General features: G+C 48.3%; 2 protein-coding genes across 3 annotated transcripts; both read right to left on the bottom strand.

Moving 5' to 3' along the window:
* Positions 1 to 3,889: 3,889 nt before the first annotated feature.
* On the bottom strand, positions 3,890 to 10,786 carry LOC147977434 (OVARIAN TUMOR DOMAIN-containing deubiquitinating enzyme 12-like). Of its 2 annotated transcripts, none has more exons than XM_087519325.1 (12): positions 10,560 to 10,786; positions 9,904 to 10,325; positions 9,639 to 9,802; positions 8,521 to 8,594; positions 8,334 to 8,388; positions 8,144 to 8,218; positions 7,882 to 7,955; positions 7,728 to 7,776; positions 4,497 to 4,581; positions 4,323 to 4,379; positions 4,197 to 4,227; positions 3,890 to 4,110 (listed from the first exon to the last, which is right to left on the bottom strand). In XM_087519325.1, exons 1-12 carry the CDS (start codon positions 10,670 to 10,672, stop codon positions 4,074 to 4,076), a joined length of 1,236 nt encoding a protein of 411 aa, XP_087375451.1. In that variant the 5' UTR covers positions 10,673 to 10,786; the 3' UTR covers positions 3,890 to 4,073. The 2 variants fall into 2 exon arrangements, with proteins under 2 accessions (XP_087375451.1, XP_087375452.1); XM_087519326.1 differs by having other exon boundaries at positions 10,424 to 10,786.
* Positions 4,810 to 7,392, bottom strand: LOC147977435 (uncharacterized). The gene has a single exon (XM_087519327.1). It carries the CDS (start codon positions 5,960 to 5,962, stop codon positions 5,045 to 5,047), a length of 918 nt encoding a protein of 305 aa, XP_087375453.1. The 5' UTR covers positions 5,963 to 7,392; the 3' UTR covers positions 4,810 to 5,044.
* Positions 10,787 to 11,908: the final 1,122 nt, after the last annotated feature.

Here is an 11,908-nt window from a genome sequence, read left to right on the forward strand (position 1 = left end):
TGTTCATCTTTTGTTAAGATTCTTGAGTGGATCCCTGCCATGTATTTTGTTGTCATGTTTGAGTGCTGTAGCATATTTATCATGATGCATTTAGATGGTTACTTGCTGTTTATCGCAGATCGGTGCCATCTTTGTTTTGCTTGCCATTTCCAAATCGTGCATCCGATTCCGGTGATCTTTATATCGATTTCGACCGAAATCACCTCACCTTTCCAGTGGCACTCTTGGATTTCCAAGTTGAGGTCAGGTTCAATCATTCCTTTCCAAATCATGCATATGCACCGCATACCGCATCCCGCATATCATACCATGTTCATGTGTTGTTTCTTTACTATGTTGTGTGCTTCTTTCCGGTGTTGCTTCTTCGGGTTGGTTCCGTTATCATTGCGTTTGTGAGGAACCGTTCGACTACGTCCGTTTGTCTTCTTGCTGGACTCGTTCTTCTTCCTTACGGGATCTCAGGCAAGATGACCATACCCATGAAATCACTTCTATCTTTGCTTGCTAGATGCTCGCTCTTTTGCTATGCCTATGCTGCGATACCTACCACTTGCTTACCATGCCTCCCATATTGTTAAACCAAAGCCTCTAACCCACCTTGTCCTAGCAAACCGTTGTTTGGCTATGTTACCGCTTTGCTCAGCCCCTCTTATAGCGTTGTTAGTTGCAGATGAAGATTGGAGCTTGTTCCATGTTTGGAACATGGATATTTTGTGGGATATCACAATATCTCTTATTTAATTAATGCATCTATATACTTGGTAAAGGGTGGAAGGCTCGGCCTTATGCCTGGTGTTTTGTTCCACTCTTGCCGCCCTAGTTTCCGTCATATCGGTGTTATGTTCCCGGATTTTGCGTCCCTTACGCGGTTGGGTTATAATGGGAACCCCTTGACAGTTCGCTTTGAATAAAACTCCTCCAGCAAGGCCCAACCTTGGTTTTACCATTCGCCATCTAGCCTCTTTTTTCCTTGGGTTAGGCCAGCCCAAGGGTCATCTTTATTTTAAACCCCCGGGCCAGTGCTTGTCTAAGTGTTGGTCCAACCCAGAGCACTGTGCGGGGCCGTCCCTTGGCAACTTGGGTTACGTTGGCTCCCGTACGCTTAGCTTATCCGGTGTGCCCTGAGAACGAGATATGTGCAGCTCCTATCGGGATTTGTCGGCACAGCGGGTGGTCTTGCTGGACTTGTTTTACCATTGTCGAGGATGTCTTGTAACCGGGATTCCGAGCCTGATCGGGTCTTCCTGGGAGAAGGAATATCCTTCGTTGACCGTGAGAGCTTGTGATGGGCTAAGTTGGGACACCCCTACAGGGATTTGAACTTTCGAAAGACGTGCCCGCAGTTATGGGCAGATGGGAATTTGTTAATGTCCGGTTGTAGAAAACCTGAAGTTGATCTTAACTAAAATACATCAACCGCGTGTGTAACCGTGATGGTCTCTTCTCGGCGGAGTCCGGGAAGTGAACACGGTGTTGGAGTTATGTTTGACGTAGGTTGTTTTAGGATCACTTCTTGATCATAGTTGTTCGACCGTGCTTTTGCCTTCTCTTCTCGCTCTCATTTGCGTATGTTAGCCACCAAATATACTAGTCGCTTGCTGCAGCTCCACCTCATACTTTTAACCTTCCTATAAGCTTAAATAGTCTTGATCGCAAGGGTGTGAGATTGCTGAGTCCCCGTGACTCACAGATACTTCCAAAACCAGTTTGCAGGTGCCGTTGAACCGTGCAGGTGAAGCAACCAAGCTCAAGGAGGAGCTCGATGAAGATCTTTCCCTTTGTGTTGTTTCGTTCTAGCCGATCAGTAGTGGAGCCCAGTTGGGGTCAATTGGGGATCTGTGTAGCATTTGGGGTAGTCTTCTTTTATTTTGAGTTCCGTAGTCGGACCTTGATTGTATTTGGATGATGTAATGCTTTATTCATGTATTGTGTGAAGTGGCGATTGTAAGCCAACTATGTATCTTTCTCCCTTATGTATTACATGGGTTGTGTGAAGATTACCTCACTTGCGACATTGTTTTCAATGCGGTTATGCCTCTAAATCGTGCTTCGACACGTGGGAGATATAGCCGCATCGAGAGCGTTACAGCCGTGTAGTAGTCACCGGCACCGCGGGCAATCCAAGGGGAGGAGTCGTGGAGGTTGCATTCTTCTTTTTATTTGCCCTCGGCCCGCCGTCGCCTTGACCGATGGCCAATGGGTCACGTTTGCTAGTCATCTTGAGCTAGGGGCGGTAGGCTAGTCGCGCCCGCATCGAGTGAAGACAGCCGGAGGTGATGAACCGTTGTATGATGTCCTTGCCTTGCCGCCACCGTTTCGATGGTAGTTGCGCCGCAGTCACGGCCGGCGGTCAGTCTCCGACGGCGGCGAGGGTTGTGGCCGGGGAGGAGCTTTCCATTATGCTGATTATCGGGACCGGGGCTGGCCAACGGCGGGGCGAGCAACTGCAGGTGAGCGGGAGGCGACACGGCTTTTCCTGAGAACGCCTGTAGCTGGACTAAAAATGAGCGGCTGGGGAGTCATTTTTAAGGAAAAACAAGTCATATAAGGGATCTGCTAGATACCCCCTAACCCCCTATACGGATTTTTTTCCTCCTCAAATATGACTTATATGAGATCGAGATGTCCTTAGGGATGGATTAATAAGAAGCTCGGCTCGTTAAGGCTTAGATCGTCAAGCTCATTTTCATTAACGATCTAAAAGTCAAGCTCATTTTCATTAACGATCTAAAAAAACCAAGATTGACTCGGTTGATTAAACCTCATGAGCACTTGTCACAGCTCGTTAAAAGTTTTTTTTTCGATAAAGGGCTTTTCATTGAATTGAAATATCGAGTTGATACAACCGCATCAAAGATCATCCGGCCTCTGCATAGCTAGATGCACACAGCCAAAAGTTCGAAGTACTGTAAACCGAAATAAAGTGGCAAAACAGCTCGTTAAAAGTACAAGTAGCACATCATTTCAACAACAGTTTACCATAATTTAAACAACCGCATCACATCTACATTAATATTTTGGCAACACCCAACAAGTCCACATAGCATCACAAGCAAGTGGAGTATGAGTCAAATAACAGGAGACTTGCGGGCTGAGGTTTGTGAGATGGCCTGGCTAATTGTGACTAGATGGGCTGAGGCTAAGCGAACACGAATTTTTACAAACTTGACAAACAGCTTTTGAAACTCGTTTGTCCAGATCATTAAGCTAGCTAAAAACAAAGAATGGCTCGGCTCATTAGCAAACAAGCGCAAGATGAAACGAGCCGAGCAAACGAGCCCAGATCATTAAGCTTACCGAGCTTCGAGCTTTTTGCCCACCCCTAGTTGCAGTGCACTTTGGCCCAAATACTGGAGTTCGGAGAAAAGAAAACACCAGCTTAAAACATTGTCAAGTCTCTAATCAAGTCTCTAAAACGTCTTACATTAGTGTACAGAGTGAGTACATACATAGACTAAAGTATGATCAACTACAACTAAAACACACAACTGAAATATCTGACAACTATAGGCATAGGACTGCTCTGCTCCAGATTAACCGACTTTAGCAGGATCAAAGTTCAAACCAAAAATACATTTAACTAAATTAATTGCAAAACATGAGCACCACACACCAATTTCCAGGGAATTTGACAGAATGATCTACTCCACTTTTATTTTGCTTTGACAAAATGGCGTGCCTTGCGCCACAGACATCCCAAATGAGACGTCCTCTATGACTGACATGTGGGATCTGAAGCCACTTGTCAGTGCCACAAGGTGTGTGTCATTTGTGTCAAAGTGCAAAGAAATATACTCCCTCCGTCCCATAGTGTCAAAAATGATCTTACATTTTGGGATGGAGGGAGTATCATTTCGTCAACGCTTTCTGCTAACATTGACATAACCACTCCTAGAAAAATAAGTGATGTATATAGATATATTAGGTACTACAACAAATGTTCACATCACATATCACAGACCCAGTCAACACTTTCGTCCCTGCAGATACTGCTATATACTTATGTACAAACGAACTGTCAGTCAATCTCCTCATCGATCCTACGGCATCGCAGCTCCTCAGATCCCTCGTAATCACATGGTCGAACAAAACGACCGTCGATCCGATAAGCTGCCATGAGATCAAAAGAACAAATCAAATCTTCTATTCCCCTTTTGGTTTTAGCACTACAAGTCTAGAACTCCAAGTGCCACCACCTCTTCTTTCTGTTCTCCACGACGGGTAACTCTGCAGCAGATCATCATCAGCATGGTGAGATACATAGAGTCAAGAGCATGAAACCAAAATGATATCCATACGATGATTATAGTCATATACAGTACCTCCTTCTGGATATATCGAGTTGTAGTGCACCTCAGCCCAAAAACTCAAACATATAACTGGAGTCGAGAAAGAAAGAAAGAAAATCATGTTAGATACAAATAAACTAAAATATATTTGGTGAACTTAGAAATCAATTCATCAATACTAACATAGCAATGACAAACACACATTACCTCTATTTGATTTTTGAACGACTGGGAGAATTTCAATGTAGCATGTATCTCTGAATGATGTCAGAATGAAAATCTTTACACCATACTGAAAAAGTCAAATGCATATACTTCAGTTCCATACAAATAGCAGAGCAGTCATATGACATGAGCAGATCACTGATAATAATGCCAAGAAACTACGCATAAAGGAGAGATTTTTAAGAGATGCTGCCCCAAAAGTCACAATTTTTAACTCATATCAGGTGGCAGGCATACAATTAAATTACGGCAAGCAATTGTCCAAGAGATGAATCACTGCAAAGACAAACCAAAGTAGAGACTGAAGTAAGCAACTGGTCTGGTAAGAAGCATGGTTTGCCATGCGTACCGAAGTACTCCAAGCAACAATGGTCAGAATCGTTCACGACAAGAACTAAATACATACATCCTGAGCAGAGGATGAAGACTAGGAACAATCTCTTTCCCTCCCTTCACTACCACCAGATAAGAAAATAAACAGCTTCAGCCTATCTGTCCCCTGATCGATTGATCGATCGCTAGCTAGCTACCTACAAGCCGTCTGCACTGCTGCCATGGTCCCTCCTGGCCTTCTTCCCCGGCGGCGGCAGTGCGGCGAGAGTGTCCTGTAACTGCCGCTGGGCGTCCTGGAGCATCTGATTACTGCGGGCCTCCGTCTCCTTCCAACCCCGCTCAATCTCCCACTGCACCTCCATTCTCCGCCTCTCCAGCCGCTTGATTCCCTCGCCGATGTCCCTCAGCACGCCTGCTACGGAGCCGTGGTCCACGGCGGGAGCCTCCTCAGCCTTGATGGCCCTGTCTGCAGCGGCGGCCTTGGACTGGAACATGGCGGCCTCGTAGGAGACCCTCTTGCGCGGAGGCGCGGTGGACAGTGTCACAGCCGGCGGCGAAGGGCGGCGTTGCTGCTGCTGCTGCTGATGGCCCCTGAAGCCGCCGGCGTCGCGCACGAGGCCGTTGATGCTCCTGGTGTGGCTGCCGGTGTTCCTGGCGACGAGCAATTGCTCCTCCTCCTCTTCTTGGTCCTCCTCCTGCTCCTCGTCTTCCTCCTCCTGCTCCTCTTCATCTTCTTCTTCCTCCTCCGGGTCCAGGTCCTGGTCTTGGTCGTCGTCGGAGGCGGGCGGGGAGGCGGGGAAGGAGTTGGTGGAGACGGGGACGGGGCCGCGCTCGAGGCGCTCCATGCGGCGGAAGAAGGGCCAGAGGGAGGTGACGGGGCGGGCGGCCTCGGTGCGGTAGCGCTTGCGGAGCTTCTCGAGCTTGTGGCGGCACTGGGTGCCGGTCTTGCGCTGGCCGCCGCAGCGGCGGGTGACCTCGCCAGCCACGTCCTCCCACTGGTGCGCCTTGAGCTGGCCCCGGCGCAGCTTGGTCCAGCGGTCCTCGTAGACGTCGATGAGGTGCATGGTCTCGCCGTCCGACCACGGCTGCCCCGGCGCGCTCTTCCTCGCCTCCATCGCTGATGGCCCCTCGGCGGCGGGCGGCGGTTCAGATCTGGATCTGGGGAGGGGGGAAAGGGGGAGGGAGTGGTGGTGGAGTAAATGGCGGCGGCGGCGGGTGGTGGAGGCGCGGGGGGGATAAGCGCCAGGCCAGTATCGTATGGGTGGTGGTGGCTTCGGTTTTTCTTTCTCGGTGGGTGGTGCGGTTCACGTGGACGGTGGCCCCGTGCGCCGCTCGCTGACCGGTGGGGCCAGCCGGTTTGTCCCTCCCATGCCCCGCGCTGACCGGTGGGGCCTACCAGTTTGTCCCTCCCATGCGCCGCTCGCTGACTGGTGGGCCCAGCTAGTTTGCCCCACGGGAGTAAAGTCCGAAATAAACCTTCAACTCATACGCCTCGTCGAAATCGAACCCTCGCCTCCGAATCCCTGAAATCGACAATCCCGACCAGTAGCACGCTTAAGTCTGTTGCCGAACAAGGATTGCACACGTGGCACCGGGGAGTGCGAGGGCATACGTCTGTTCCCAAACAAGGATTGCATACGTGGCACCGGGGAGGCCATGGCTCACATGGGTTTCCAAACAAGAATTGCATATGTGACGCCAGGGAGGCCAGGGCTTACGTCGGTTTCCAAACAAGCATCGCATAGGTGGCGCCAGGGAGTCCATGGCTTACGCCAGTTTCCAAACAAGGATTGCATATGTGGCGCTGGGGAGGCCAGGGTTTACGTCGGTTTCTAAACAAGGATCGCATAGGTGGCACCGGGGAGTCCAGGGCTTACGCCGGTTTCCAAACAAGCATCGCATAGGTGGCGCCAGGGAGACTAGGGTTTACGTCATTTTCCAAACAAGGATTGTACACGTGGCACTGGGGAGGCCATTGGTCACTAATTCAGGCATGCCATTGGATGTGGTCTGACGATGATTCTAAGGGTTTTTCTCCGGTCACCAGCATTGGCTCAGGGAGGCGACAACGTAGGCGAAACTTGAAAGAGGTCAAAGTAGCGTGTTGGGGACAAGGGCGACCGTGACAGTTGGAGAAGCGCGAACTTGAGACTCATGAAGAAGAGGTGCGCCTTTCATGTCGGCGGTGGCATTGTGATGTGACCCTAAGGTGGGCGGCAAGGTCCTTTGTGAGGAGGTGAGCGGTAAGGTCATGAGTCACACAATAGAAGATGGGGATTTCAAGGATTGAGATGTTGGGGTTTGATTTCGACCACCCATACAAATTCAAGGTTTAAAACGGATTTCGCCAGGGTGCGGCTAGGAGGATCAGAAAGTCCGACAGAAAGATCAGCACGGTATAGAATCGAAGGTCTTTGACAAGAGCAATTAAGGGCAGCCTAGTGCATGTAGCTCCCGCTTGTGTAGGGTCCGGGGAAGGGTCCGACCACTTTGGCTCTTTTATACGCAATTTTTCCCTACATTTCTGCAAAGAGGTTGTTTCCAGGACTAGAACCATGACCTCATATTGAAATAGTTCAATCACATTGTAAAATCGTGTGTGAAATTGCAATATAGCTCTTCTAATATATATGATGGCAGAGTCAAAGGTACTCCCTCCATCCTATAATATAATATGTTACCACTACCAATATACATAATATAGTATGTTATTACTACCAATATGTGAGTATATTGGTAGTAATAACATCTTATATTATTATGGGATGGAGGGAGTGAATTACTAGTCAATGATGTACTATATGCACTGCATAGATACCCTGAGAATGCACGTAACAAATCTACTAGTAAAAATGGTGAGGAAGGAAGAATCATGCTTACCAAGTCTGCAGCCGCCTGCAGTGTAACATGGTCACCCCACTCTCCATTCCTGGTAAGCATAAAAAAGTGAGAATGTGCATCTTTACACTCTAATTCATTAACATATATACCGAGATAAATAAATACTACTAGTAGAAAAAGAGCAGGCACTGACTTTGGCATCTTCTTAAGGTATTCTCTGTAATCCATAGGGACATATCCAGCATATATCTCAGGATGAGACTCAAGCTGCGAATGAAAACATATTACTGTCAGTACAAGAGAATCTGATAAGGAAAAGTTCAGCTTCTTAATAGTACAGAGAGACACAACCAGTTCTCGTAGCTGTATATATCGACCGACAAAATGATTCTTATTGTGTGTCCTTTCACTGTAAGAAGGAAACTGATATAAGCAGTCATTTTGAATATACTAACCTGATTGACCACTTGTTGCCGTACAAATCTATGGTGTTCAGGAGTTCGGTAGAATTGATCGGACAATGCCCGAAACTGTTTAACAGGAAGGTTCAGAAAGAGATAAGCACTTGTAGAGCAGGTCTGTACTGATGACACCAAATATGCTATTCTCGAAAAGTAAAGAGAGAACTGAATCCTGTAAATATACCTGACAATTGCCATCTCCGTTAACCTTGAGCTCAACCAGGCCATACAGCACCAACCTAAATAAGAGATCATATTGGGATCAAATGACAGACAATCAGAAAAGACCTACCATGGAGCACATACAGTATACAGAACATGTCTTCATGTATAGATTTATGGGATGACAAGTGTACTGCAGGGGTATTTACCTGTCAAGAAGTCTTCGGTGATCTGAAAAGGCTTCATCAAAAGAAGGAATGTCTCCGTTTGTTTTAGGGACATGCTGCAGTAGCAAAGTGAATAAGTAACAAAAAACTTAGACATGATATTCAAGGCAACACATGCAAGTTAATGAAAATTCGTCAAAGAATAACCTTCTTGATCATTGACGGAGAGTTAGAGATGCAGGTTCTGAACTTTTATTTTCTAGATTGATGAGTAACAAACTCATTATTAAATGTTAAAATGGGGCTTGCCTTAAGATGGGAAGTAAAGTTGCAAAAACTATCACACAGAACAGTAAAAATGGAACATAGCTCAGCATTTGCATTGATAGGAAAAACTATCACACAAAATAGTAAAAATGGAGCATGGCTCAGCATTTGCATTGATAGGAACAGACATACGATCAAACCATGGGCATCTACTAGGTAGATCGATAATTCTGCATTTAACATATTATCTGAACCGCAAATAGTGTCCGGCATCCTTGAGTAATAACCCAAGCATTCTTATGATTACTTAGCAGGAACTAGCAATTACAACTCCTCTAAACTTCAGAGCACCGTTATTTGATAATTAGATAATACACCAAAGGTGGAACTCTGAAGCTCCTTGAAACTGTAGAAACCCAAAACTGCTGTGCTTAACCCCCTCAGGCAGTAAAATAAAAATATAATGTAGAGCAATAAAAGTGGAACAGGGCTCAGCATTTACATTGATAGGAGCAGATATTCGACCGGGGATCTACTAGGTTGATTGATAATTCACATAAATCAAAAGCATTGTCTGCATTTAACATATGATCTCTACTGTAAATAGTGTCCGGCATCCTTGAGGAATAACCCAAGCATTATTCTGACCACCTAGCAGGAACTAGCAATCCCCAAACGCATCTAAACTTCAGAGCATGGTTAGATAAGATATCCGAGGTGAAACTCTGAATCCCCTTGAAACTGTAGAAACCCAAAACTATTTGTACTTAACCCCTTTATGCAGTGAATCAATTCTAGCATATGTCCCAACCATTCTAGCCATTGTTCGGTTATAATGGATATATAAACTTGGATCAGCAGGAAGTGAAGTGGACAATTATACTAGTACTTACAGGGACAGGGACCATGTCATTCAGTCTTTTGCCGACTTCGCCGTCGAGAGCAGAGAAATCATCCACAAGCTCTATGGAGCAGCCCTGGCCGTCGCGCGCATTGCTACCTTGTTCGGGGCTCGAACATGGACTGGAGCCCTCTGCTTCTTCTACATAAGGTGGAGCTGCACGGGGGTTTGTTCAGGAAAGGGGATCGAGTCAGGAGGGGATGACATGTCTGAATTTACAGTGCTTTGCGTCTGTGTTGGTAACTGAAGATTAGTACCTGAGGGCAGATAGCTGACGACCTCGGGGCGGAACCACTGCTGCGCGAGGACGGTGGCGCGGCGCTCGGCCTCGCCGCCGCCGGCCCCCGAGGCCTCGGCCATGGCGACCTGCGCCAGCTCCTCCTGCAGCGCGTGCGCGATGACCTCGTCGTTCTCGACCGCGTCGACCCTGACCTCGGAGGCGGGGGCGGGGGCGGGGGCCATGTCGTGGCCGTCGAGAAGGGCGCGGGCGCGCTGCGGCTGCGGCGGCGGCGGGGCGTAGTCGGTGGTGGGGGATTGAGGGCGGTGCACGCAGCCGCCGCCGCCGTCGAGGAGGTGGTGGAGGCCCCAGCGGACGATGTTGGCGTCCAGATCTTGCTGGCCCCGCACCACCATGGCCGGCCGGCCGGGCTTGGTCGGTGTCGGTCGACGAGAGGCGAGCCTGCGCCGGCGGAACAAAAATAAAAATAAAAAACCAACATGCAGTTAGTTATTCCCTCCCGAAGAACAAGAACAAGAACAATCCAATCCAATTCAAACCAGTTGATTGATTGATTGGCGACGAAGCAATCCGGCGATTTAGGCCCTGCTCGCGACGAACGACGAAACTGGATTGAATGGACAGGACAGAGACGAGACCCGGCTTTGAAATCAGGACCAGATCAAATCTTTATACCCGCAAGTCGGCAGCCGTGTACTGCGCGTGCTGGTCTCCTTGTCGGTCCCCTGTGCTGTCCTGTAAAACGATCGAGAGAGGCGGAGCGGAGGCGGGCGGCAAGAGCAAAGCATCCACGGGAACAAGAAACCGAAACGGTCTTGGATTGTCTTGTCACGAGGAGGAAGACGAAACGTGTGGGTCCCGCAAGTCAGTTGCTTCGTTCGTACGTAGGAGAGGACAAACCCAACCCCACGAAGCCAATGCCGACTTTCTTGAGCCCCTCCCATCCCATCACTCGCTTTGTTTTTGGTCAACCAAACCCACTTCTTTTCGTCGTCTTTTCCTTGTTTTTGTCAAACAAATGTGTTGGATTGCTCGACACAATATTTTCCTTTTTTTTGACTTAGGGCAATGGTCACCCCCCCTCCCTCCTCTTAGTCCGTCGAGCGGGCCCATCTCTCCTACCTCCGACAACTCGGCTGCATGGAGGAGGGGGATGAGCTGAAGGAGACTTGTGTGATCTTGGCCTCCATCGAGACATATCACGCGGGAGGATGAGGAGCGGCGCGTAAGGGATGAGTCCAAGGCCTTCCTTTCATTGCATTCTCAAGTTTGTGGCGCGCGCCGACAAGCGGCATGCAATGGAGACACCGCCGCAGGTAACCAAGCCTGCCCAAGGTTGGCGTGTCCTCTCTCTCTCTCTCTGTGTGTGTGTGTGTGTGTGTGTGTGTGTGTGTGTGTGTGTGCGGGTCTCTCCCTCTCGAATCCCACTTGCCTAACTATGTAGGTGAGACGGCATCGCCGGTAGCCAAGCCTGCAAGATCTAGGTGGCCAAGGTTGGCGCGTCCTCTACAATGGTTTCTTGCTTAATAGTTATAGCTGCTAGAAATTTTGAAGTATATGCTATCTTTTTTATGTTGGTCTCATGTGAATTAGCACGGGCGAAGTATTCTTTGACAATTTAAGTATATTTTCACACAACTCAGATTTTCTTTTAGGGATGTCACACAACTCAGATGCAAAAGCTAATCTGAGATGTGCATGTATATCATAGGAAATTTGGACTAGAGAAAGAAGAAGAAGCCCAGCAAGCACAACCTGGCGCATGGTAGGCTTACTCGTGCGGGGGCTCATCTCGCTTGAAAGCTCAGACGACGGCGGAAGCTCCTATTGGGCGCCTTCAATGCCAGTTAACTAACCTAGCGCTTACCGCGCTCCTATGTGGGCTAGCCAAATATCGAGAGCAGCGTATTTCTTTCGCTCGGCGGAAAATCGATCTAGTTCGATCGCTCCGAGCTGGTATACGATTGACTGTTAACAAAGGCCCGCTGACAATTGAATTTTCAGAAAAAAGTTCACAAAGAAAA

Source organism: Triticum urartu, chromosome 4A, assembly GCF_056163025.1.
Source record: "Triticum urartu cultivar PI428250 chromosome 4A, HENAU_Tu73, whole genome shotgun sequence".
NCBI lineage: Eukaryota > Viridiplantae > Streptophyta > Magnoliopsida > Poales > Poaceae > Triticum > Triticum urartu.